Here is a 27,794-nt window from a genome sequence, read left to right on the forward strand (position 1 = left end):
ATTGATCGCACAGCGCGCGCGCCTCCTGTTTACATGCCCCAATTAGCCCGATGCTTTCCCGCTGATGGTCCGAGGCCACCTGCCCAGTCGCTGCTAGTCTGTCGCCTGCTCAGGGCGCGTCTTCCTTGCGGTCGGCCGCTGGCCCACAGTCGTGGCCCGGCAACGCTCCGAAGCCACGGCCGGCTGTTTGTCAACGTTGCCATCTGGGCCGTCGAACCGGTTCGATAATCTTCAGGAGCACGCGCTCAATGCGCATGTGCCGCGATCGATGTCCTGAGGATGGAGCCCACATTACAACCCACGGCCGAGCATAGCTTGGAGGCGCTCTGCAGAAACACCAAGTTCACCAGACACCAGATTCAGCTCATGTACAGAAGCTTCAAGCAGGTGAGTGCTCAATTGTACTGCTCGGGCTGCGACAGCCGCGCGCCTCTGTCGTTGCCGATGGCCGGAGCGGAGCCTGCGGCGGCGCGCGCTGTCCCTCGCTTGCGTCTTGAAGTATACCGGCCGCTGAAACGTCAGCTTACCGCCAGTTTCACCCAAATACTCGGTGAATGTCAGCGAACTGCAGTTTGTCGCGTCGCTGTAGGACATTCCGACAAAAAAATGACTGTGCATTAAGCGTCATCGATACATTGTGCGCGCTCTATATCTTCAGAGCAATGACTGCATGCATCGGATGCGTGAACGGAGATGACAGCCTCCTCCCGCATAGAAAAAGGCCGAATTTGCTTGAGGTATGGGAGCTCTTTGGAATGTCATGGTGATTAAGTAGCTGATTAAATACGGGAAAGCGACAAGCACAAGTTCCCGCAATTTACCACCTACTCCGCCGACATGAGCTGTCTATATCACAATACCACCAGCGTGACGAGGCGTGCTGTTTGACATGTACTCCGCTCTCTACATTTTATCATGAGCAGAATAGAATATTATCGTTAATCCTGAAATTAGTATGATGACGTTATGTTCGTCTGTGTCTGTCATTCAACGTTTCCCGCCATAACATTTTAATGGCGGAGGAATATGGGCCGCAACAACGTGAGCACGACATCAAGCTGTCCAGGAGCAACCCGCGCATTGTAGCGCGTGCAACAAGCGCAGCATGCACAAAGCAAATGTCTGAATGACATGGTTCGACGTCGCAGTGAATGACTTGGTGAAGGCATGTGAACATGATCTGTTGACTGTTGCAGGAGTGCCCCACGGGTTTCGTGGAAGAGGACAACTTCAAACACATCTTTGCACAGTTCTTCCCATATGGAAGTAAGTATGCACCATGGTATCGGGTTCGCAAAAAGTAATTCTCAAGAAATTGCCCCTGAAAGCACGGATACATTAATATGCAATCCAGATGGCTTTTCGGTACACCGGCACGAGCTCCGTTCGCTGAATCTTGAACACCGACGTTAACAAAGCGTCCATAGCCAGTTAAATAGTTTGGTTTTTCCTTCAAAATTTTTAACAAGTACCCAACTACTCGCATGCCTGTGTGTATAACGACTTACATAAAATTCACGCACTAAATGTTTGGCGCCTTCTGACTTTTGCATGTGTATGCGTGCGCGTGTGTTCCCGTGCGTGTGGGCGTTCGTGCTTGTATTGGAAATTCAGTGCACTTTTATTTCCAGAGCACATGAGTAACATTTTCACGCATGTATGTTTCTCAGTGCCACTCATGGTGCACTTGAATCTTCCCAGTAATGTAGGAAAATAAAAAAAAGATAATTATTTGTGAAAGACAAAAAACGCACTGCTCTAATTTGAGGTGTATTCCCCCGCCCCCCTCTTCCCCAAAAAAACGTCGTAACAAAAAAAAAGAAAAACGTTACATCGGTCAAAGTAGAAAATGAGAGCCGGCTGTTCCTATATATATATATATATATATATATATATATATATATATATATATATATATATAAGCTTCTCAGGCTGATACATGCGCCCTGTAAGGTATGTCGCTCGCAGAGTTTGAAAGCGATAGCGTTTGATCACCACTATTTGCACAAGAAAGTATTGCGGACGGCCTTTACCAGGGATTGTTTATAAGCATTGATGAAGCTCATGCGACAACAAGCACAGATGGAAAAAAAGCTGTCTTTTTGATTCTACACGCCATCCGAAAGCATCACGTAGAACGTTCGGCAATGCCCTCCAGCCAGCATGAGCTTTATCTCAGCAGTCAGGCACCACGCGTAAACGCGGCTTATAAAGTGAAACACACGATCAAATATGTAGCGGGCCTGCGCCAACTACAATATTATAAATAAAAAGAGACATGGTAAAGTGCATCAGACAAGATGGGGAAAGTTTCTCTCTCTCTCTCTCTTTCTCTCTCTCTCTCTCTCTATATATATATATATATATCTTTTGTCATAGTTTATCGAAACGTCGGCCAGTCTACCCAAAGCATTTTATGCTAGTTCATTCCTTTTTACTCGGTGCGTTTCCATGTATCAGCCTCTACATCGTGACTTCGGACCGCACTATGACCAGTTGCTTCGAAAGTAGGATGGGGCCAAAATGCCCCTACCTCCTCCGTTCCCATCTCCTACTCTCCGCAACACACACACACACACACACACACACACACACACACATATATATATATATATATATATATATATATATATATATATATATATATTGTAAGGAGGTTTATTGGACGAGCCCAACAAACAGGCGGTAACTCGGAACAGTACGTCGGGAGAACAAAATGGTGGTGTTCGAGCGCCGATCTCGTGCCCTCCGCTCTTGATGATGATCGGGATGTAATAACTTCCTTTCTTCATTACAATATATATATATATATATATATATATATATATATATATATTGTAATGAAGAAAGGAAGTTATTACATCCCGATCATCATCAAGAGCGGAGGGCGTTATATATATATAATGCTCTCATTTAAAAAAGAATGCATTTGGTTCCGCGGTTCCAAAGGCATGGCGGAGCAATGGGATCATAGCTTATGCAGCGAATTTCATAGGTGAAGGCGACAAGTGACAAGCACTCGCCGTTCCGACAAATTTTATTTACACCAATAAGACTTAAGTTTCTGGCGTCCAGCGCTTGTCCCGGGAGTTTCTTTTTTTTTTTTTTTTTTGTCTGGTATTTCAGGCCACTCCTTAAGGCAGGAAAGGGCAGCGGGAGACGTGGTTGAATCCTGTCAGCGTGGAAGCGGGGTTTGATGACAAAACGAGCCCATAATGCAGAAGCAAAGCCATGGCGCTATTTTGTACATGCATGCGTTTATACACACTCCGCATTCCTCATGCGAGTCCCGTCGCCGAGTGACATAGCTTCTTCGTGCACGCAGCGATCTTCTCGCTCGTTCCTTCACTCTAACACATGGCTCATCACCTAGAGACCGATTATCCGGTCCTCTGACTTTACACTCGATTTCGTGAAACAACTATTCGGGAGGCCCAAACTTAAACACTTGAACGACTGCTACTCTAAAATAAAAACGTTTCTGTGCAAGCCTACAAGCGCAGGTCCTTCCAACACCAATTGATATTGGCCCACGCTCCCGACTAGACCGAACCGCTCCTCTCCACTCCGGGTAAAAATTACAACCGAATTCCCGCGAGAGGCGCTCGTTCCATCGGGTCTGTCGAAGGTATGATTGCACGAGGACCGCTAATATCGCAACCTGTCACGCGGGCGCCGGCCACGGCCTGTAAATAAAGAATTTGATCTCATCCTTGGCCCCGCCGAGAGGGAAGCCATGCGATGTGCGCCTATTTACTGAGCGCGCCGCTCGGGAGCAGCGGGAGCGGGAAAGGGCCGCGCTGTGTTTGTTGTCGCCGGCGTGGAGCCCGGCGGCAGCGGCCAGGGTCGCGTGGATCAATGGCGCGCCGGGAGCAGGCTGCCTCTTTCCGCGCTCGTTTAGGGATTCCTCCTCTCTGCCCGGGATGCAGGCCGTGGCCTTGGCCGCATGCCTGGGTCGCCTTGGGCCCGCGGGGTCAGTTAGGCTTCTCGCGGAACGAAGATTTGCATACGAATGGTTTCTGTGCACGCCCGGCTAAAAGCGGCGACCTTACGGAAGCGCTGCGAAACAAAATGCGACAATCGATTCGGACAAGAAGAAACACTGAGCTACGATAGCTCATCAACAAAACGATCCTCAGACGGCGCGCGCAAAGGCACGCGTCGGGCACACAAAGTTGCGCGACACATGGAATCGCACATCCTATTCTGTCACGATTTAAAGCTATACACGGTGATAGAAAATAATGACGTATACTTCTCGTGCACAAAAAAGCCAAGAATGCGGAACTGAATGCTCTCTCTCTCTCTCTCTCTCTCTCTATTATGGGGTTTTACGTGACGAAACCACGATCTGATTATGAGGTAACGCCATAGTGGGGGACTCCGGAACAAATTTAAGTACACGGGTGTCTTCGCATTTCGCCCCCATCTAAATGCGGCCGCCGTGGCCAGAATTCGATCCCGCTACCTGGTGCTCAGCAGCAAACACCATAGCCACTAAGCAACCACGGCGGGTTCTCTCTCGCTTCATATGCGTTTTAGGTATTGACGGCGAGGACTTGCCGAGTCGCCATCTGTAAGAAGCGCCTCGTTTGCGCAGTATGAGGGATAACGCGGCGCGCTCCTCATAGGTTTGGCTGTCGGCGCTCAATAAAAACACCACGCGGGAGCCTTCCTGGTCATTTCTGTAAGTACTCTCGAAACGACAGAAGTATTTTTACTGTCACTATAGTAATCTTGGGCAAACGGAAAGCACAGAATGGTACACAGACGCTGTCTTTACCGAATACGTACAATGAACGCCCACTGCGCGCGGTCACCGCGATGGAGTCCCTCGAACCGGTTACTTGAATGAAAGGTAGGCAATCGCCGAGAGCAGACTGTGAAATATTCTTATAGTGGGCTTATATTCTTAAGACATGACCGGGGTAGTTGGAGAAGTATGGGAGAGGCCTTTGCCCTGCAGTGGGCGTAACTAGGCTGATGATGATGATGATGATATTCTTAAGTTCTTATAGTGGGCTTTCTGTATAACCAAATGGAGCATCACAGAATGAAGCCTCAATGCAGCGATCACACGGGTTCGCAGCGACCGTCTGCGCATCTGTATGCATATCCGCGCACAATGTTTCGCTTTCGCTGCGAGCGCGTTTTCGCACCGTGCCGTGAGCTTTAGGCTGCAGCATATGAGGATTTGATAGAACACAAGCAAATATTGTTGCGTGGACGCTATCAGCGCTGTTCAAGAATAGTTTCGTAATAACTGTGGGCTTCGACGCCCACGGCGACTTTTATTTCTCAAGTTGCATCGCACTGTATGTTTATCGGTATTCTCATCGAGCGATATCGCGCCGATTTTTTTGTTCCTAATCCAGTACATTCATTGTTTGGTGCTAACACAAACATGAGCATATACCGTGCCTTTTTTTTTTTATTGTGCTTCTTACCGTTCCCTTTCCATTCTAGTGAACTTATCAGTATCTAACATCAACAAGTTCACAGATCAAAGCTTCATGACAGCCGGGCAGCGCGCGCGGGCGAGCGTCTCAGTGCGCGCTTTACTCGCCGAACATCGCAGCCCCGACGCCGTAGCAGAAGTCTTCCTCGCGTCTTTGCTTGCTGCATACCGGAGTTGTAGCCAATGGCTGCTTGCCGGTTCTAAGCTTCGCGATCCAAGCTTCACGCAGCTTTTTATCTTGCGGGTACGTGTGAAGACTGACACCGGGCTCCGTTGCGTACGTCCGGCATTGCGGTACCGAGCTATCATGTTAGAAGCTTTCAAAGGCAGCCACTACCTATCATAGTGCTTTTAAGTGTTGCAGACATCCGACGCGGGAAAACCTCTCCACTTAATCAGAAGCACAGCGCAGGTGGGACTTCAAGCTTTCGTTTTCAGCTCGCTTAGGCGCTTCCGAAGCAGCCGACGCGGTCGCTTTGTCCACGTGATCCCTCATACCACGTCACGCCGACGGCGGCGCCAGCTTTCCAGTGGTGGAGTTCGCCCCTAATAGCATGCGCGATCGTGTACATCGTTGACTTACTTCAAATAAACCAATCTGGACGCCAGTAGAAGTTTGAGACAGACAATTTCAAGTGTGAGTTGAAGTTTGCAACCTAGAAAGCATTCTTTTTTTTTTTCACGTGTAGTTAATGGTAGCTCTATCGAAGTCTATCTTAACAAAATTCATGTTCTGAGATTCACAGGAATTAGTTTGTGCTCGGAGTCAAGACAGCGCCTAACAACAGCAGCTCAGTTGCACAGTTAAATGCTATGGTTTCAACACTGAATATGTATACACTGAGTAATGGTCTGCCCTGAGTGTACTACTCAGGGATTACTTCAATAGCTACTCTTCCGTGGTACATGGTCATCCAGTTCTGATTTTCCATGTAAGCACTTAGCTGTAACGGTTGAAAGGAGAAAGAGCACGCCTGAAGCTTGCTGAAGAAAGCTGGGAATCCGAACTTTGCGGAGAAATGCATTGGCATTCGTTATTTTGTGCTTGAATGCACAAAAAGGCGTTTTGATAAAAAAGTATCTGGAACGCCAATGTATTTCTCCGCAAAGTTCGGGAATTAATATATCGAAACTGGTGTCCTCCTGAGAATTCGCTACAAGTGATGGATCCACCTTGCGAACACCACGTCTAGAATTTGTAAATTGCTATATAGGCCATAAGGTAATTAGTTAAAAACTTAATTAGTGAATTTTTTTTAGTTATTCGATTATGCATTTCAATTTTTTTGTGCAAGTAGTGTCCGCCATTTCGAGTAGACCAGCTCATGAACTAGAATTGTGCTATCTGACACAGGCAACCTTTATAACATTTTGAAAGTGTTCGCTGAAACACCTGGTATAGTGAATGTAACATCTGCAATACTCACGTGGCCATGGCAACAGATGCGTGTAATTCAATTATAAAGCAGAGCGTTCATTTTGTTTCATCTGAACTCTCGGCCAGTATACACTTTTACGGAACAGTGATATACGTTATTGTTGCGTAACCTTGAAACGTGGCAAAATTAAAAGAAATTAAAAAAAATCCTATTAAATTTCTCGCAATTTATTCGCTTCGTATCATTTTTATGAAATTCGTAAGACGATATTGACGTTTTTTGACACCACAAGTCACGGAAAGAGAGAGAGAGAGAAAGATAAGGACGTTTATTAATTGAAAAAGAAATTCACATATATAAAAAGGCAACGCCAGTGGTTTTTCCTACGAGACGCCTAGATTAGGTGAATTGCATCTCCCCTTAATAGATAGAGCAGCAAGCCGTCGTATATAGCGTTGCGGTGTTCACTGAAATTTAGCATTCTTAAAGGGACACTCGAGAGCAACACTAAAAGCTGTTTTTATACTGCTACACTAGACTTTCTAAATTATACGTTCCTTAACTTCGCGGAAAATTGTTTATTATAGCAGCCAAGAGCAAAAGCCACTTTATCTTTGTCTTTTAAACTTAGCGCCGATATCTCAGCGCTTGCGCGTCAATTTAATGTCATAGTTTTCAGAGTATTTACTCGTATTTAGGCCGTTTGGGTGCAGGAAAAGTCGTGGAAACGTTGCTAGGCCCTGTCCTTGATTACTTTAAAATGCAGTGTAGACCTTTTTTTTTTTTTTCCAAATCTATCACGCCGTGCGTCCCGATGCGGGAACTTGAAGGCGGTATCGCCGCCGGTCTTCTGCGCTTTTCTGACTTTTACCCAAGTCTCCTCTCCCGGTAAGAGTGGCCGCTCTACCTCTGCAGAGGCGCAGTTTAGTAATACAGTTTAACTTAATATTCGTTTCTCAGAGTCACATTGTGAATGTAACAATTTCATTGAAATAGGTGCAGCGGCTGCCTAATGCGAGTATTTTTTTTATTTTTTTTGCCATTTACGTGAATTTAAACAGCTAAGGCCCGAGCGAAATCTTTATAGAAACTGACATCCAACTATTAAAATCCTCGCTTAAAGTATAGGCTAGAGAAGTTGCTTCTTGGAATCCCTAGATTGTAAGTGCCGCAATATGCGTGTGCGGTCAGCTTTAAACAGTTTGTTAAATTATTTCTGGCGATTTCCTCAAGATGACGTCATGAGCATTTCCTTTAAAATGATAATGATGTACACCACTGTCATGTAGAGACCATATTGCAAGTAATATTGTAGTTAGCATTTCGTACTTGACCCTGATTATCGCCACATACTTAAGTACAAGAACTTCATGGCCGGTACATGCACTGGTTTCATGTAGATATGATGATGGCGGCGCCCCAATCATGTTTTCTGTGCATTGTTTATAGTAATCAAAATAAGCAACTAGATCTAGATGCCATAACAAGTTGCGTCGATATATATATATATATATATATATATATATATATATATAACCAGGAAAATAGATAAACTGTTATACGAGTCATTGCATACTTTTATAACATACTTTTATAACACCATACTTCTATAACAGTAAACCTTTGTACGAATATAAAGCACCGAGAACTAGATCACCAGAAAAAAATAAAGCTATCAGAACACCGAATAGAACACGATAGCTACAGGCAACGGCGAAAAGACAAGTAACCGATATTGTGATGGTGATGGAGACGCTGACAGTTATTAACAGCCGCTGCGGCATCGCAGTTCGTGAAAAATGTGGCAAATTGCGATAGAAGTTCGAAGACCACCTGCGTTGTGCGACCCATCTTAACGAGGGTTGACTTACTACCTCATTGGTACGACGTCTTCACAAATTGATAGTAATAGAAAGAGATAAAGCACTGGGACGGACAGGGAGAACACACACGAGGAAAAAGAGCGAAAAGATAAGGGGATACGAGGACAATGAGTAATGAAAGTGGACGAAAAGACAACTTGCCGAAAGGTGGGAGCCGAACCCACATCTTTCAGGGCGGAGCAGCTCAGGCGATCGCGTTTAAACATGCGAGTTTTGTATACAACATGTCTCCCTCCGACGCCCCCCTCCCTTCATTTCCTCATCAATTTTTTTTTTTCAGAGCTCCTGAGCGCTGAGTGAGCCCTAATTGTTGCAGATGAAACGTGGTCACGCACATGTTTCGTGACCTTCCTCGCGTGTCGCACCGCACTGATGCCTCATTTGACAGTCGTTACCTGTCGCTTCAGGCATAGCTGCGGAGCAGCGAAGGTACATTCCAAACAGCACACTCAAAAAAGTGCGCTCAAACACGCACAAAACTGCGCGCGTCCCACTTCGCCAGAAAGCCCTTCGAACTAAAGTTGGAGCTGGATTTTCGTCCATTTCAGACGCCTGCTCATACGCCCGCTACGTCTTCAAGAGCTTCGACCGGAACAGGAACGGTGCCATCAGCTTCAAGGTGAAGTGCAGGTCCTTTTTTCATAAATGGAAGATGTATGGTCATCCATGCAGGACAGTGATTTCAGTCTGCCTGATCAGGCTCTTTGGCTCGAATCTTGCCCGGACACTGCACTTTGTAGCCAACTTTTTCTTAGTACCACGGCCTAGCTCGGCGGGTATTCAGTGACCGACAACAGTTTGTCCGCCAACCTATATGCCGGTGGATACCGTCAGGTTAATGCTTAAACAAGCTGCGAATGCGCCGTCTTTTGGCGAGATGCGAGCGGGACGGGCCATGCTGCTTGCAAGCAGATGCGAGTTGCTTCCTTATCCGAGCGAAACTTGCAGGACCTGCTCTACTGCCTGTCGCTGCTGTGCTTCGGGAGCGTGCAGGAGAAACTGCGTTGGGCCTTTTCGCTATATGATGTCAACGGCGATGGGTTCATTACGCGCCAGGAGCTCAGGGACGTCGTCTGTTCGGTGTACGCGCTCCTGGGCCGCCGCTCGAGCACGGACGAGAGGGCACTACGCGAACACGTGGACCGCGTATTCCAGGTAAGTGTGCGCTGGAACTTACGAACGCCCCCGCCACCTTCCTAAATCTACCCACGCAGGGACGAACGTCGCCTCAAAGGCTGCGAGGTCAAAAAAGCCGATAACTATATAGGTATTGCAGGTGCTCTCTGATGGCGATCACAAGATCCTCGATTCGAATGCCTGTGTAGGGCTACTTGTATAACTACCACACTTCGCAGGTGGGCGAGAGAGCTACCAAGAAGAGTTTCCCACGCAGCGCAAGCCATTGCTGACACTGTCAGCAGTGCTTATGAACAAGTAATCCAGTCAAGGGATATGGTATTGCTTATAGTGCGGTGCTCAGTGGAATGCGTTCATATGCCCCTGGTGGCAGTTTTTTATGCTACCCACAGCTAATGTATCTGCACGCGTTATCTTATCGAGCATACGTGAGAATAATGCACTTTCATTTTTATGGCTTCCTAACATCGTCACATCTGCTCTGCAGAGAAAACCATCGAGCTCGAAATTTACCCCAAAACAGGCAGTCATGGACAGTAACATCCACAGGGTTATATGCATGTAATTGAAAAAGGAATACACCTCCTACCCCCACATCTCCCCTGTCTTTCCCAGTCATGTGTGTGCTATACATGAACAACAAAGAAATTTCTCTCCTCTTTCACAGCGAGTCAAAGGGCGCCGTTGCCCACCCTGTGCGCAAGAATTGGCTACAGCAGCATGACAACATGTAAGCTTGGCAAAGGTTGCCTCCCCCACTATACGCCTTCAGGCGTCCATACAGTTTGAAAAGTTCGTTCATGAAGTTCGTAAAGAATCTGCACAAAAGACAACGATAATACATGCGTACTGACGTGCGCGTCCCATCACCATTCTTCACTCTACAATGGCTAAGTTTTCGTCGGCGGGAGTATGCTGTAAGAGTTGGGGTCGGGCATGTAAAAAGGGGTAGCTGGCCCATGCCGTCATCCGACTCATCCATGCTAAGGACGTTTTTGAAGGGAGGAACGTGTTCTCATGGAGAACGAGGAGTACTGGGTTTATTTACAACATCTACATGAAGAGTGGAGAACGTTATCGCATCAGTCTAGCATGACTGAAGGAAGCACACCGAGGAGCCGCAAACGTCCGCTTAAGTCCCCTCTGTACTCCCCAGATCCCTAGGCGAGGGAATCTGCCGCTCCCCCCCCCCCCCACCCTTCGTCCAATCGGAGCGTCCAAAGCCGTCGAAGGACCCACGTTGAGGGGTAGGGATCACACAATCCCCCTCTCCCTGCATCTTTCTTGAGTGAACACACAGGAAGGAGGAGAGCTTCGTAGACGGGGATTGCCACGCATGACGCAAGCTTGTGCGTCTTGGTTCCTGGGATGACCCCACAGTTAGCTGGAACGTCTGTCAAACGACCGTGGCTGTAACCGGAGTCCGCGAGGGAATGACTTGGAACACCCTTTTCTAGGAGTTTTTCTTGCTCTCATTGGTCCGTGACGGCGACAATGAACGAACAAATACTCGATCCGCCAAACGCGTCTCGCCTTCCGGGCGCCGCATGTCTGTCCGAGTGTGACGCATTGTTAGCTTCATGAAGCGATTCGTCGTAGTGGGGCAGGAAGGGCTAGAAGGTCGCTACCCCCCCGCTGCACCCGCTCATAACATCATGCGCTTTGCAGTTTTGTAACGCTGAGGCAAAAAGAAAAAAAAGCATCGAAATTGCGCCGTAGTATGCTCTCAGACCTTATTGCGGCCGCCATGATGATGAAAAGTAGTCCGTTAATCACGTACCCTAACCTGCACCTGTAGCGCTCTGAAAGGTGAGAGGAGGCACTGCTCAAATATAGCCTCCGCAACATCGCGGGGAAGTTGAAGCATCCGCCGCCGCGATCAAAGGTCACGTGGTACTAAGCTCGCGGGAAGGAACGAGAAGGAACAGGGATGAAAAGAGAACGATGACACGTGAGCGGCTTGATGTTATACTATAGGCGTCCATCAGGAACGCCCACTGGAAGACTGCTTCGAGCACAGCTCGGTCATCACTTGACTGCAAAGCGTGCCATTTAGCGGTCGCCTCCTCAAAGTTATATACTGCTCCTCCCAGTTGCCTAAGATTTCACGATGTCAGCGCTGTATAGCGCTGACATCGAAGCTACCTTGCTAGTTATTTCTTTTTTTGGAAGTCAGTGTCCTCTGGTGGTCATCAGTTTCGGTAGTGGCGGCAACATTTTTTTTTTCCAGTGGACGAAAATAAGAAGCGAAGATAAATGAGGCTTTGTCTCGTCATTTGTTTCCCCTTACAGGCACCAGTACAAGCGTTATGATGAAGTGCTTATTGCATGTGTGCATATACGTGGTAAAGAGGGAAAAAAAGAAGTGTTTCAGCGAAGACGAATTCATTATTAAAAGCAGTGCAGGAAAGAGAAGTTACTTTCTCGGCGACACAGTATATCGCGCCCGGGATTTCAGAAATTATGCCATAATCATGGAACTAAATACATTATGCCTCCTTAATGAACTTTCGGTTTTCTTCGAATTTATTTGATTTCTTTAGGAAAGGTGCTACATACAATTGTGAAGCCAGCCAGTGCTCAAGATATGTGTGCATAGTATATACATACTGAAATAAAGCAGCTCGCAAAAAATGAGGATGTATAGAACAAGCGACACACACCACAAGCGCTGACTCGCAGCTGAAGGGTTTATTGAATCATTCACACAAATATAAACAAGCACACAAGTACACGTAACAAGAGATTCCACAGCCTTCTAGATCAGCTCAAGTTAGGAAAATATCTGCTGCAGAAAGTTAAATTCATTGTCATGCAAACCAAGTGACGTTCGGCTAACACAGTTTTCTTTTTCTCTGCTTATATGACAGGCTTCTATCACTTCCCAGGGAGTGTTTCAGTGCTCGTAAAAAGCGGTGAGCAACTACCGGCAGTGCAAGACCATAGTATATACCTCGAGAATATGGCACCAGCTGCGAGATATGCGTCGGTAAACTTGCAGCGAAACGCATTGGAATCCCATTAGGAATGTACCCTCACGAACGGCGAGACAAAAGCTGTGTGGAACACCAATGCATTTCTTGGCAGGTTTCCGAGACGAATATTTCTAAAGAGGTGGTCTACAGCCTCATGCTTATTCCTACTATTCACTCAAATATTCGTGGTAGACTGGGATGAAGAAAGAATAGTCGAGATAAAGTGCTCCGTTTAAGGAAAAAACCCAGTCACAAAAGACAAAGGACAAGAAGAGAGGTTCACACCACGACTGGACTATCAACTGAGCTTTATTAGAAACGGCGTAGTTCCAGCAAGGCCAGCAGCGCATGCGCAACAACAGCATCACTAATCACAGAGCATGAAAAGTCAAGTTATCGCATCTATCGTGACCGACCTAAAAAGGCAAATTATTTTTCAAGTAAGCGCACCGAGGTTGTACTAATGCAGCCGTCACCTAATAAACTTATGTAGTACGCTTCCAGTCGCTGTGGTGTGAAACTCTCTTCTTGTCCTTTGTCTTCTGTGACTGGTTTTTTTTTCTTGAACTACGTACCAACTGGCCCGGATTTCAACTCTTCTGCTCCGTTTCGACTGTTATTTCTTCGTCGAAATGTAATTGCGCTGCGAACATGTTAGTATTGGCGTACCTACAAACCCAAATTGTCATGACTGTTTCCTAGTATATCTTCTATATATATATATATATATATATATATATATATATATATATATATATATATATATATATATATATATATAGTGCATTTGTTTGGCCTTTTGTGTTTGTATTATCCTCTGACTTGCAATACTATTGTCATTTACTTGTGCTAGAAATGTTGCAACTGTGCCTGCTGCCGATACGAGTGCTGTAAAAGGGGGGCGGTGCCTGGTCATGCCAACGTGCGACTGCTGGCTTTCCACCACGCTCCCAGCGTCCCTTTTAAAATGCAAAAATAATGTTAAAGTTTCTTGCTAAGTAAATAAATATATATCGTGATGTGTTGTTTTTCAGATAGCAAGAATGTGCTCCTCAATGTACAGGGTGTTTTGACGATATTGTGTTCTTTGGCAACTTCAAACGGGTTTGGCGTACGTGAGATCTGGGTATCTATGTGGCCTTTTGGTATTAAAAAAAAGAAAGAAAGAAACCCTGCCCTTTCGCGCCTCTAGAGCGTCGTAGCGGGTCGCAAAAGCTATCAAGACATAGGTTTGAACGAAAGAAGAAACGAGAATCAATCGCAGAGTAGGTAAAATTACCTCTAGAAGCGTAGTTAGAGCTAATATAATAGGTGAAATTAACCACATTGCGTCATAGACAGCACTATCTCGAAAATTGGCCAACCTGGCCTCTTGGTGAAAAAAAGAAAGGAAGACAAATAAAGAAAGAAAAGAAAAGAAGAAAAGGAGGCAGGCGTGTCAGCCAAAGTCGACGCAAAAGACAGCATCGACGTATATGCGCGAAAATAATATTTAAAAGAAATGCGAGTGAAAACGCTCGACATATAAGTAAAAGAAATAGGAAACCCGGAAAAAGAATGTAAGATCTGACAATGGAACGGAGAAAATATTGCAAATAATGCAAAAGAATATCACGCAATTATGCAACATTGCATCATACTTAATGCTCCTAACATTAGTAGATATAATACACGCGTAAATACATAAGTAGCTTGTCTTCTTTCACATCGACTTGGAATAACACGCGTTCTTTCTTTTCCTTTCCTTTCTTTTAATGCGAGTCTGTGAAATGGCCCATTAGCCGCACTTACATGAATGAGACAGTGGCGCATTGCATCACATCAGTGCGCCAGGCGAAGGTAGATTTAAGGGCGTGAGTCGAATCACGCATGTGGCGCTCTACGTTCTCGCGAGTTCTTGCGCTACATGTAAATAGCGTCGCATGCCTTTCCCAAATGCGCTTGGAAATGCGATGCGCTACTGTCGCATTCATGTAAACGCGACGATTGAGCGAAAAAGCCGGCGGCGACTGTAGCAGCGAAACTTCTAATTGGCTGCGACGTCACGTCACGGGCGCGTTCCCATTGGCTGCGACAACAAGTCACGAGCGCGCCCGTGACGCTGGCTCGCGCTTGCTGGCTCGGGCCCCGACGGAGCAGAGCGGGCGAGAGGGAACTCCTGCTGCAGCGGTATTGCGTGAGGGGGAGAGGGCATCGCCGCGACGCCACGTCACCATCGCTCCCGCAAGTCTGTGTTATCCGCGCGTTCCTTGGCAGCGCAAGCTCTCGCCTGCGTTCTAACTGCGCCTCGTTAAGGCCAAATCAAAACGAGCCAAGCGTCTCAACGCGCTCGCTTGCCCGCGAGGAGTTCGTGACTTGAAGGACCGCTCAGCGGCGGGAATTCACAACTTATAAGTGCTTAGGTGTCCTCGATTTTTTTAGACTATACGGATCTTTATAGAACTGCCGTGAGCGTAGCGTTCTCGACGTTTCTGCAGAGGAATCGTAAGGTGACGCGGACACACTTCGCCGCTAATGTGAGTTTCCGAAGACTCATTTTAAAAATTAGTTAAGTCACTTCTTTAAGAAACCTCGCAGCAGTTGCTTATATTTCACATTTGGTGGCAGTCACATTTTAATGCACCAACATTTCATAAAAATATGGAAAATCACACCTGATTCAAGATATTCATAATCGAATTTCAACGCTCAGTCCAGGCATTATCGAAACCGATCGCGTCGGGAGCACGGAAAAGGCAGACCCGCTATCCCATCAGACGGACGTACACGCTTTATGACAAAAAACGCGACGAAATTTGGAACTGAACGTCTCGGCCAGTCATGGCACGTTTTGCCTGGCTAGCATCTGCCGCGACGTGCCAAATCAATATTTGTCACGACATGTTATTATTCGAACTTTATCACGCACTTCGTCACGGTGCGTTTCCGTCTGACGTAACAGCGGGGCTGCCTTTTCTGCGCTCCCGACGCACTCGGTGTCGATATTGCGTGGATTGAGCACTCAAATTTGGTGACAATCGATGAATATCTCGAATTAGGCGCGATTTTCAAGATTAAAAAATGGGGGGGGTTGCATGTGTCTCACACTTAGCCCTATAGAAACAACTGGCCCCAAAGTTCTGTTAAAAAATTTAGTTTACGAATTTTTTTTCTGTTAATCTTCGGAAACTCGCGTTATTACGGCGAAATATGACCGCCTCGCCTTACAACGCCTTTGCGAAAACGTCAAGATCGATATGCTCATAGCAGTCTTACTTTAAAAAAAATGTAGTGTAAAATAAGTAAATAAATCAATAAATAACACCTTGTATATTGAGGAACGCATTCTTGGTAACTGAAGAACACATCACGATATGAATTTACCGCGCACATTGCACTGCCGCCTTTGTCAAAGATCGTGAGCCAGCACGTCGCTATAGGAAACATTTTTGCATAATTACACCAAGGACTTTCCTTAGGACAAGGCGCAAGGGAGACCGGACGATCCTTCAGTATCCATTTTGGCATATTCGCAGAAAATGGACGTTAACCAGGACGGTGTCGTCACCATGGACGAGTTCATGGAGATCTGCTCCAAGGTACGCAGTCCAGGAGGCTTTACTTTCCCTTACACTGTGACAATAAGGAGGAGGAGGGGGAGGCATGTTTTAAGAAGCGCGATTGAGGCCTTCGCTATGGGCCCACGATTGGGGCTTCGACTGGACCAGCTACCGTTCCAACGTATCCCCCCTCAACTCCCGCCCCCTTAGAGGGACACGAAACAGCCACATTACAGGAACGTTAAAGGGCCATTCCATGCCAAGTGACACAGACGCGTGACACTTGGCGTGGAACCACGTGTGAACATGGTTCTACGAGAAAATTAACTGTTATTTTGCTATGGGCAACGCTGCAGAACTTCGCATGCTAGGCCTACAAAGGTTTGTCTTCAATGTGTGTTATACGCTGCACCGTGCTCCCATATGAGCTGCAGAATTAAGCGTACTTTCCCTCTCCCAAATCACGAAGAAGTCTTCAATAAGTAGCGATGTTTATTGGCAACTTCGGTCGGAAAAATGTGCTTTAAGAGGGCAAATGTTTGACGAAAATCTGCCAATTTGGACATCGACACTCGCAAAATTACCATGAATTTGTTATTTGTATTATTTTACTTGAATTTCATAGCGCTGTACTTTACAGTAAAATTACCTAGTGCCAATACGTCGTACGGATTTTCTGAAGAAAAAAGAAATAAAGACAAACATAACCAATATGTCAGTTTTGGTCCACTTTTAGTCCCAATTTTCGTAACGATGCAGTCCACGCATACATATGACAAAAACAGGCCTATCTGATGCCCTTTCATTTTCGTGATTATCTCATTTTGATTTCTTTTTTTTGGGTGAGATGTGAATTTGACCGCTGAATCACTCTCGGCGCAGTTCCGTATCACCGCTTCACCGCACAGCGCAATGGCTTCCGTGCTTCAGGGTTTTGTGCTTGAGGCAGTCGGCACGCGCCGCCTGGTGCTGTAAAGTGAGTTTCCTCTGCACCTGAGGGCTCGACTGTGTTGCCCAGTTCTAAAAACCATTACAAGCGTTGTATTTGCCTTGTCTTCTATCGCACCTCCCACAGCGTGCCAGAAGCCTAGAGGTAGGACTAGTGCTCACCGAGTTCGCTTCTTTTTTTCTGTCTTAATTTCCGATTGACACGCCTCTCTGAAAAACTTTAGCAAGAACCTCACTGCGCATGTCGGAGTTGTCATGGAATGTTTATCCCAGATAAAGGTGCAGAGACCGGTGAAGCTGTGCCGGCGAGTTGTCCCTGGCATCGGCTGCGACAAAAACCTGGCGAGAAGGCGTGCACGGGCAGTGAGGTGGACTCCTGTTATGAGGCAACTAATTCTATTGTCAAATTCAAGACTGCTACAGAATCATCGTCGTCATAATCACCATTGTTTGCCTAAATCATATACACTGCAGAAAAAACGTATCTCCTTTCGTTTTCTAAAAAAACTCTGTCCTGTGCTTAACGTACGCCGCGAATTTTCTCATTCGACTAGCTTCAGACATCGGAAGTCGAATTTTTTGATTTGCCGAAATTTCCTTTGAAGCCAGTTTTCGCAGAGCGACTTTTTTAATTGAACACTTAATTTTTTTATTACTTTTCTTTTGCTTCACCGAGAACGATTCCACATTGAGAAGTTTTCTCGTTTCATTATTTATAAGGAAGGGCTGCACTAAACCTACTTGCAAGCAAAATGACTTTTTTTTTAAATTTTTATTGAACTGCGATGATCGGCACCCGCAGCATTGTGATGTTTTTGGGATGCACGACAGGAAAACAAGGCAAATGTTTACGACTGTTTTTAGGACTGGGCAACATGGACGAGCCCTAAGGTGCTGAGGAAATTGGCGTGATCTAGTCCCACGCTGCGCATGCCGACTGCCTGAAGCACGACAGCCATAGCGCTGCGCGCTGAAGTAGTAGTAAGGAACTATGCCGAGTGTGGTGCAGGGGCCAAATTAGAAAAAAAAAAATCGTATGTCGCTTAAAACAAAAATCAAGGTTAAATGATGGCGGGAATGGAAGGTCAACAAACAGGCCTGTCTAATGCACTTGGTATCATATTTTTACACGGACCACTCCATTGCGAAAATCGGGGCTGAAAGTGGACCAAAACAGACATTTTCGTATTTGTCATGTGTATGTGCGTTTCCCAGAAAATCCGCACGAAATCCGTACGGCGCAAGAGAATTCTTACTACAAAGTACACCTCTAGGACAGCCAACTAAGTACAGTGAATAAATGAATATTAATTTAGCCAGTAAAAAATGTTAAATTTGGCAGATTTCGGCAAAATTTGGAGCTCTTAAAAACTTTTTGCGAACGAAGTTGCTAATAAACACCCCTGTATATTGAAGACACACCTTCCTAGGTTTAGCAGGCGAGATTGTGCAGTGTTGTCACAAGAAAAAAAAAATTCAGGCAACACGTGGTGGTATTTAACCCTGAGCAAGCTGGTAAGTACCCCATTTTTTTTTTTTTTTTTTACAAGCGAATCTGGGATGGAGGAGCGACACGTCTCAGACGTGTGCAGTATTTGACTACACAAAAACTATTTGAGCTGCATTAGTAAATTATTCTACTACAATACCAAGAAGCCAGCCTTACCACGAGAATACTCTTGGCAAGTTAGAAAATATGCAAAAATAATAGATGGGTGGCGACGCTGAAGTTCCCGCGCTAGCCTGCCGTCACGTCATGGATTTTGACGATGCCTGCTCTGTCAAAGTAAATTTTGTATCAGTAAAAATGGACTCTATTATATTCTAATGGAATGAGAGAGTGAACCTGGAAAATTTCGAGAACTCTCAAAGCACAACAGCGACCCAAATACCTGGAAATAATTTGAAACCCATGATGCCACATTGATGCTTCGGCGCAAAGTTCAAGAAATGCAAGTTTTTTTTTTTTTACTCTTATATTTATCAGCGCCTTACCGCCAACTTACCGGTCAGCCTCAATTTAGCTTAGCTTAATGAAGCATCTTCTTCAGATCTCGGTTTGCATTTACTTGGCTAAGAAGGAATGTTCATTAGCTTCGAATTTCGCTCCCGAACTGCAGCGTTGGTACGTCCCGCATTCTGCACGTTTGGGTAGCTTTTGTTGGGGAAAAAAATTCCTATAAACGACTAGATTAAAAGTCTTTTGTTTCGTCAGAATGCCATGCAATTCTCGTTTGTCGATTAACTATTGACTACCGTGCAGACGCTGTCCAAATCTCGTGACATCACAAGGGGCTAGCGTAGGAACTTGAAGCCCATCTTTCGTTTTCTGCGTTTCTGGCTTACCGATTCTTTCGCTTACGGTAAAACTGAGCTTTCTGATATCACTGAAGCGTAATTTACCAATCCATGCTGACAGTGCTTTCCCCGAAGAAGTGAAGATCCCATCCGGTGTTTCCTTTCATGTTCGGTGCACCATTATTCTAGTGCCCGTTTTCTCAAATAAAAGTGCGACCAAGCAGCAACTATGTGCTCCTAAAATTTTACAAGGACCAAGAAAATTTCAGATCAACAGATAACCGCAAAAGCGGCGAGATGTGAGCGTTAAAAAGAAACGTTCATTTTATGGCCAGATGAAAGGCACTTTAGCGGATTATTTTTTTTCTAGACTGTACCTAATTTTTTAAAAATCGCCTGTGGCAGAAACCGATACTCCAATCCTATAACTGGACTACTCGAAGAGTCGGACATGTACGCGAAATCAAAATGCGTAATTCGCAAGCTTTCACTAGTTCCGTTTTTAGCTCATTCCTTTCCACCACATATTAGAATTTCGAATCGTAGCCGGCGAGTTGGCATGGCGTATCCACTTCGAACTAATTCTCAGGATGACACGTTTCCAGATATTTGGAAAGTGGAAGACGAAACACATCGGCATTTAAGTTACGTTTGTGCTTTTATGCATTAAGACGGCATTTTCTTTAAAAAAAGTAAGTGGAACAGTGCATATTTACTACATGTTTGACGGCGCATATCTCGAACTGGCGTCGTCGTAAGAATTAGTTCCAAGCCGACATGCCTTGCAAAATCATCGGCTAAAATTCGTAAATTGCAGTACGTGCCGTACAGTAATCAGTAGGAGACTTAATTAGTGAAATTTTGTTCGTTAGTCATGTCCGCCTCTTCGAGTAATCCACGTCAAGTATTAGGATTGTGCTATCTGCCACCACGCGATCTTTAAAAATTCTGTATAGTCTAGGGGAAAAAACAAAACAAAAAAAAACATACGTGTGTCCGCGCGCGCGCATGTGTTAGCGTTTTGTTACGTTTGAGCACAACTTGCAATCGCATTTCGATTGCCTTCTCAGGAAGATGCGGCATCGCTGCTGAAAGCGTTTGCGCTTATGGCGTAACACAAATGAGAGATGCTACTGGAATCATTTTCCTCTATAATTTTCCTGCCGAACATCGTTGTTCAAAGCGACGGATAGCCTAGCAGGAAGTCGATGTATTCATCTCCCATTTCTGCCTTTTTCTGGAGTATGCGTCGCAGAATCCCCACGGTTCATAAACCTGCCACTTGCCTAGACTATACAGACAACCTTCATTCGAACCGAACGCTTTGTCAAAACTGGTCAAAACTTACGGCGCCCGTCAATATCCAGCTGCGATGACAATCGCACAACGTGCCATATGCGATGTTAGAAGAAAATAATAATAATGCACAGTATTTATGTTTCTGAATAATCTCTTCTTCAGCTTCACTTAACTTCCACTTGCGTATATTTACTCGGGTAAGCAAAATCTACGCAAGGTGCCCCATAGGAATGCTTCAGACATCGTTTAAGGCGCCCGATTTTGTCTCCCAGGACGACACCATCGCGAAGTCCTTGACTCTTCTGGACACGACGCTGTAGCACTGGTCATCGAGGGTTTCTTGGTTCTTCCGAGAGCAGAATCGACGAGGAGCTCCCACTCGAAAACTCACCCTTCGCTTTAAGCTTCGCCGTCCAGCGACTCCGCGGGCCACCAAGTTTGGAGCGTATGTCGCATGGTTCCCTGGACAACCTACACCTGCGACTACATGTAACAGAGTACAAGGCAACGCGCTTTCATGACGAGTATGCTAGTGGGCTCAGTTGCGTATCGTACATTTATGTTCGGTTATCCTTAATAGTTTTGCGATAGTGTAGGAGTTACGTGACGATGGGGCCGCAGAGAAAAAAAAAATTATCGAGAATTAATAGGGCGAAGCTGCTTCGTCCGCGGGCCCAGCCCTGCTCAAGCGCAGTAGCCTTTTGATGCAATCACTTTTAAGAGAGGCGCACCGAAAGCTGTCGTGCGTGCTGTGCAACGCGCTTCACGGGAACTCGCACCACGTAATGTCGATACACCGCGGGTGCGCATGTTCAGGCCTGGCCAAAACTGCTGCTGCCGCCGACAAATCAGCAAGGTACAACACGGGCCAGGCAAGTCAACTACGAATCCGCAGTGCAATTCTTCGACAAACGACATTGTTGCGACCAAGTACAGCTTGAGCGCGGAAATACGAACATCGAGCGACCTGCTTTAGAAAGCCGTTGTGCATTTTATTTTCTTACGGCGAGCTAGAGCAGAAGTCCGGACATGACTAGTCCGTTAGCTGCACTTTCTGTTTTCTTTGTTTAGGAGTACTGACACAAAATGCCAAAGCTGAAACCCGTCCGTCATTCGACTAATCTGTACACGTGGATACACACGAACAAGTATACTAACTGCACATGAAAATTTGATATTTTAACTAGACCTTGTGCTCGGTGGTGTCGACAGAAATCTTTTCGGTAGGTGGGTCACATGACCAGTGACCCCCCCCCCTGCCACTGCTTGTGGTCAACAACTTCAAACCGCTCCTCTCTAGGTGTGGTCTGACACAATGCAAATGCATCCCGTGAAGCTAGACAAGTTTTCGGTATGTTTAGCGAGTACTAAAAGGCGTTGGCACGCAAGTACGTGCAGGAAGCATAAGTCAGGAGACTAGCTGACATATGTCCTGCTTTCGCACTGTAACAATAGTACAATGGATAATTACGAACTAGCCCAATTCATCAAGCTCCTAGGACAAGTTGGCACGGGCCGCTTTTTGAAACTAACTCCTTTCTCGCTCGAGCCAAATAGCCAACCTATTAACACAGGTGCACACCTCGTCTTCACTTTGTTAAGGGTGGATTTAAGCAGCATTTTATCACATGTGGAATGAGAAGGAACTTCAAACGAGGTAGAACAGGAAAGAAAAACTAGGCGGGTAGAACATGAGTGAGTTCGAAGCGCTTAAAGTCCCCCCCTCATGCTTACTTCTGTGTCATGTGCTCACCATTGCATCCTGTGTGCACAGCAGCTTGTGGTATCATGTGATCACCACCCGTGTTGCGAGCAATTAAAGGAGAGTGTAGCCATTCCTTCCATACTGCACACTGAGGCAAGTGACATACTGTACCATTGTCCCTGGTTTATTGTGGCGCAAAAAGCATCCAAAATTTTTGTGTCAGTACTCTTTTAACTCTGCAGTTGGCGCTTTCATGTCACATACCGCCCATTACTTCGAGCCCCACCACACTAGCCTTGCTGATGGGGTTAGTCAAAAACAATGCAATGAAAAAAGAAAAGAAACAAAAAATAACGAGCTTTTGCTTATACCAACCTCCACGCATAGCAAGGCTAAATCCTCCAACTGCCCAGGCAAAATGCCCATCTGCTTCCAAACACAGTAATGGGAGGCATTCATTGAACAGTTTAGTGTTCCATGTAAGCAGCCAGCAATGGCTTCCAGTCTGCACTTTCAGGCACAACTATACCACAGAGACTGTGCAAAATGTTGTGTAGCATTGTGCCACTGCTGATACAGTTCGTGGTCCCAAGGACAAATGAAAGTGAACTTATACCTCCTGTAGGAGCATTAAACTGACTGACAAATCATTGGTCATACCAGCTTATCAACCACACTACATTTGGGTGGATTATAAGGGGAAACCAGACTGTTGTGTACATGTCGGAGTGCAGACACAGTTAGCAAGCAGTGCGAGTTTCATCCACCCAAAGTTAAAAGCCTTGCCATTAGCCAAACAGACTTCAGATCTGATGCAAGTTCTCTTCATAGACAAGGTGTGCTCTCACGCGGCTGTAGCCTACAATGTGCGCAACATTGTGGAGAATTCTTCCTATTTGTGGTGACTGCCTGAGGCAGGTTTTCACTACAAGAATGCAGGTGCAACAGTGGTGCTCATGCATAGGTCGCATTGTTACTACTTGTGGGGCTGGGCACACAGAGCGCATTTACAGGAAAAACAGTGATCGATGCACTACACTGCTAGCGTCATCACGTCCAGATACTCACATTTACAGGAAGAGTCGAGACGGCAAGCAGGATATGGCAGTCTGTGCCTGCACAAGCCTACAGTGAGCAGGCACATATAGCAAGACAAAAGTCCGAAATCTGGGGATTGTCTGTAGCATTTCTGCGGACTAGTGAAACAGAAGGCTTCCATTAAAAAAAGAAAAAGAAAGAAAGAAAGAAAAAAGATGGCAAGTTATTCTAGTTTTTGGAAGTGTCACATTATAATAGTGAAGGCTTGGCATAAGTAGTCTTCTCTGCACCTTGCCAGATATTCATATATGTATATATAAACAAAAAATATATGAAGTCCTGCTATTTTTCTTTCACCCAACCCTCTTACTATGAAGGGGTCCTACAAATAAACTTCATCCATCTCACATCCCTTTTCTTTCCTACCAAGCACATCACCAGGCAACTGACAGAACACGTCTCTTACTAGTGAACTGCATTTCATACAATGCTACCAAACCGTCATCTCTTTGAGAAAGCATGGCTGGCACAATACTCTAATTTATTTTAGAGTGAAAACAAAACACAAAGCCTCAAAAATGAGCAGGAAAACAGTGTAACTACTCCCAAAATGGACATAAATCAGGTATAATAAGATCCTATTTCAGAACGCTATAGAGCCGTTCTCCCATTTCAATGTAGCATCAGTACCCCGTACCAAAGTATTCTGCACAAAAGCCTGCTTTGTTGGTGAAACAGGGTCAAGCTGAGAGTAATGCAAAAGCAAGCAATGTTCTCTTAAACAAAGGTGTGCTTGCAAGGAAAGAAAAAGAGATGTGAAGGCAAGGCCAACTATAAGGCCAATCTGACTGTTTTCCAAGACACCTGTGTACAGAGTAGGGCCCTGCCAAGGTCCACCAGTATTAACTGGGACTGTGCTGTACTGGCACAGTATAGCTTGCCAGGTAGCTATAGCATTAACATTTCAGGTTGTTGTGCCTAGCCAGAGAAAAAGCGTGACAAATTAAGAGATAGCACGCATATTTTAGAGGTGTTGTACGTCAAAGTGGAAATTCAATGCCAACAAATTCTATGTAGAGGGGACATGTGCTTTCAGAGGTGAGATTTAGTGTAACACCTTTCTGCTGGGAAAGGAATGAAAGTGCGAGGGCAGGAAACAAGCAAATGAACGTCAGGTTTGGGGCTGATTTGAGTGTCGCGCACAGGCCCAGCATCTGCACCAGAGCAGGTGAGTTCCTGTAGGCAATCAGAGAGCAAGAGTGTCGCAGACAGAACTCAGGCACAGAGGCCGTTGCAGCAGCCTGTTGCCTGCAGGGGCAACACTCCAGCAGGACCAGGCAATTGCATGCGGAGACAGTGCTTTTTTATATGAGTTCAAAGTTTATCAAACCTTTGCATCAGAGGCAACAGCTCTACCTGTTTGCTGCCGTATGCTGATACAAAGTCGCCTTACTGTGTTACAAGCGTGTGTTTGTATGTCAGTCAAGATTATGTCACCCGCTTCATGTTTGTATAAAGATCGCTATTTTTATATGTGGACATAATGAGTAAGCCCTTGCAACATGCTAACCTACCCATCTCTAATTAGGCAAGCCATATGTTCTTCCTTGCTGTGTTTCCAAAGTATTTGTACTTGGCCAATCTTTTTGCACCCTCTCCGGTGGTTTGCAGAATGGGGCTCAGTATGGCCGACTGTTCTCGAGTTGTGTGTCCCTTCCCAGGCCTTGTTGTGTCTTCCATGTTGATGTTAAATCAATGAGCCCTCAGGATTATTTATGCAACCATGTAACCTGCATGAGAACCGTAGCAGTATGGCTCCAGTGGCCCAACTAACTTGCATATGGGTAGCTTTGGTGGACTTCTATCTGCTATTTTCTTTCACGGATAAGTCTGTGTTTATCTTGGAAACTTGCATCTTGTAATAAAAGCAGCATCAAGACTCTGCTGCAGGCCAGGTACACTGAGAGCAAGGTGGCCCTCTTACGACACAGGGGCATTTGTATGCATGCCAGCTTAGGGTGCGTGTTACAAGTGTTTACGTCCTGGCTCACGTCCCTCCATGTTTGCAGTGCGTGACTCTGTTGTATGTGCAACGACCGTGTTTTCTTCAGCTTACTGTATGCCATCCTTGTCAAAAACCTGGTTGGCGCTGGTGAGACGGCTCAATAAACTGGGTTTCTCAAAGTGTGGCCTCAGGATTGTGTCACATCATTCACAGCCATGCGAACATCTTGGGAGACAACAGTATGTTTTTATTTAGCTGCTTAAGTGCACCAAACGAACCATATCACCTTCATGTTCAAAGTACCTTGTGTTGGAGAGTACTTTGTCAAACTTAGCCTGCATTTCTTCATCTGAAAGATGCCCACCTTTGTTGCGACATTCTTTGAAGACCTGCACAAATAAGGGAAGGGTCATTAGTTACAAATACCAATTATACAACATACTTTGCTTTCTGTGCACTAGAAAACAAGATGGGCCTAAAGGCACAAGTGTATTAGATCCCCATAGCTTATCTTGTTCTTCATTTCTTCAGTGACTGTATGAAGGACGAATAATTTAACTCAGCAAAATGGAGCCCAAGCAGAAGATGTGAACATCTGATGAATAAACAACAACTAACTTGCATTTAGTTTCTGTTGACTGTCAAGAGAAGAATATGGCAAACCAGGAATCAGGCCCAAGAAGGTGCAGTATGTCGTGCAGGCACAGTGCCAGGGCGTGCATGCAAACCAGTCGGACTTTGCCATAAAATTTGTTTCAGCAGCACTGCAACAGTGCTCCATAATGTATTTGGCTTGGGCTCTTGGGGTCAATATGCTGACATGATAAGCAAAAGCTCACAACTTTAGCCTATGTCTCTTGTGCGCTATAAGCAGCTTACTCAAAGTCATAATGAAGCTGAACCAAAGCCAATAACTTTTCTATTAATATTTCTCTGGCAAATAATTGCTATTACTCATTTTAGGTCTGCTTAATAATGAATTTGGGAGAACCGTGCAATGAAGAGGTACAGTGGCCTGTTTGTTGTGCCAGTTTCTTTGCCTCTGCCCTGTTTCTAGTGTGCTTTTGCAAATTTACTAATGCAATGGAAGTATAATGCCCAGGGGTTCCTAAATTGGGTTCCAGTATGGCCCAAATTAATATGACACTGTTGCCCCATTCTTTGTTAACTTCCTTACTTTCAGGTTTGGCATTCATGCACGAAAGGGCAGCCTGGAGCACTCAAGAGGGAATAGATTTGAGGTTCTGCAACTGGAGAGCCACAAAGCATGTTTTCTGCCGCAAGTTAAAACACACACAAAAGGAAGACACATAGAAGACAACACGGCCGGCACTTCCAACTGATTTAGATTGGGCGTGGCATATTAGCGTGGCACATTTGCCAGCGCACTGCAAGGCCTGCATGTGCAAACCACGTTTTTATGAGATTAAGATTCTAGGTAAAAGCAGAAATCAAACAGCATGTGAGCTAATGGAAGCTTATTATATAAAAAAGAAAGGTTCACGTTGCATTAGTGATACTTCTGTCTTGCTCTACAAATCGGAAGTAGGATTGTTTGACCGCTGGATAACATAGGTTCATGAACAGCCTGCGCATGCTTGTATGTGTATATATATTCCTGGATCACTGCCCAAAATAAATCAGTTGGGAGAGCCGCCTGTGTTGTCTTCTATGTGTGTCTTAACTTGTGGCAAAAGAAAAACATGTCTTTTAGTAAGCACCAACTAGGCCAACAAGCAGTTCTGTTGAGAGCCGCAGCTAAACACCTATGAGGTATCACTCACATTTCACTAAGAAAAAGCAACCCCCCCCGCCTCTCACACTAATATGACACAGCTGCCCCATTCCTCATTAACTTCCTTACTTTCAGGTTTAGCATTCATGCTCTACGAGGCAGGCTGGAGCATAGAAGAGGGAATAGACGACGTTCCGCAACTTGAGAGCCACAGCCAAATACCTACGAGGTATCGCTCACACTTCACTAACAAAAGCCCCTTCCCTCCAAGCAGGGAAAGAAGTTTGCTGGCAAGGAAGAATGTAAACAAGGAGGAGGTAGGAATATGAATACAATGACTAGAAATAGCCATGTGCCCCATATAGCCCATATGTCGCTTCGGGACATTAAACCAA

At 45.5% G+C, this 27,794-nt stretch overlaps 2 protein-coding genes across 4 annotated transcripts in view; one reads left to right on the forward strand and one right to left on the reverse strand.

The window, feature by feature from the left end:
- Nucleotides 1-16: 16 nt before the first annotated feature.
- LOC126545375 (Kv channel-interacting protein 4-like) lies at nucleotides 17-25,848 on the forward strand. 2 transcript variants are annotated; one of them, XR_008608510.2, is made up of 7 exons: nucleotides 17-387; nucleotides 1,197-1,266; nucleotides 9,269-9,339; nucleotides 9,669-9,875; nucleotides 10,525-10,587; nucleotides 16,348-16,410; nucleotides 21,189-21,206. XR_008608510.2 is itself a non-coding variant. In XM_050193211.3 (6 exons), the coding sequence occupies exons 1-6, from the start codon at nucleotides 280-282 to the stop codon at nucleotides 21,234-21,236; spliced, it is 567 nt and encodes a 188-aa protein (XP_050049168.1). In that variant the 5' UTR covers nucleotides 46-279; the 3' UTR covers nucleotides 21,237-25,848. The 2 variants fall into 2 exon arrangements, 1 of the variants encoding a protein (XP_050049168.1); XM_050193211.3 differs by lacking the exon at nucleotides 10,525-10,587 and having other exon boundaries at nucleotides 46-387; nucleotides 21,189-25,848.
- Nucleotides 25,849-25,890: 42 nt separating this feature from the next.
- Nucleotides 25,891-27,794, reverse strand: part of LOC126545366 (uncharacterized) — a 47,128-nt gene continuing 45,224 nt past the window's right edge. For both annotated transcript variants that reach the window (XM_055061473.2, XM_055061472.2), the window contains one exon: nucleotides 25,891-26,053. In XM_055061473.2, the coding sequence (XP_054917448.1) occupies nucleotides 25,916-26,053 (138 nt within the window). In that variant the 3' untranslated portion in view covers nucleotides 25,891-25,915. The remainder of the gene's footprint in view (nucleotides 26,054-27,794) is intronic.

The sequence above is a fragment of the Dermacentor andersoni genome, chromosome 1 (assembly GCF_023375885.2).
Source record: "Dermacentor andersoni chromosome 1, qqDerAnde1_hic_scaffold, whole genome shotgun sequence".
NCBI classification, from domain to species: Eukaryota; Metazoa; Arthropoda; class Arachnida; order Ixodida; family Ixodidae; genus Dermacentor; species Dermacentor andersoni.

What these genes read in the sequence shown, in the direction of transcription:
- LOC126545375 (XM_050193211.3), top strand. Translation starts at nt 280, where the DNA reads ATGGAGCCCACATTACAACCCACGGCCGAGCATAGCTTGGAGGCGCTC. An exon ending in TGTACAGAAGCTTCAAGCAG is followed by an intron (nt 388 to 1,196) that starts GTGAGTGCTCAA and finishes TGACTGTTGCAG; the next exon opens with GAGTGCCCCACGGGTTTCGT. An exon ending in ACAGTTCTTCCCATATGGAA is followed by an intron (nt 1,267 to 9,268) that starts GTAAGTATGCAC and finishes CGTCCATTTCAG; the next exon opens with ACGCCTGCTCATACGCCCGC.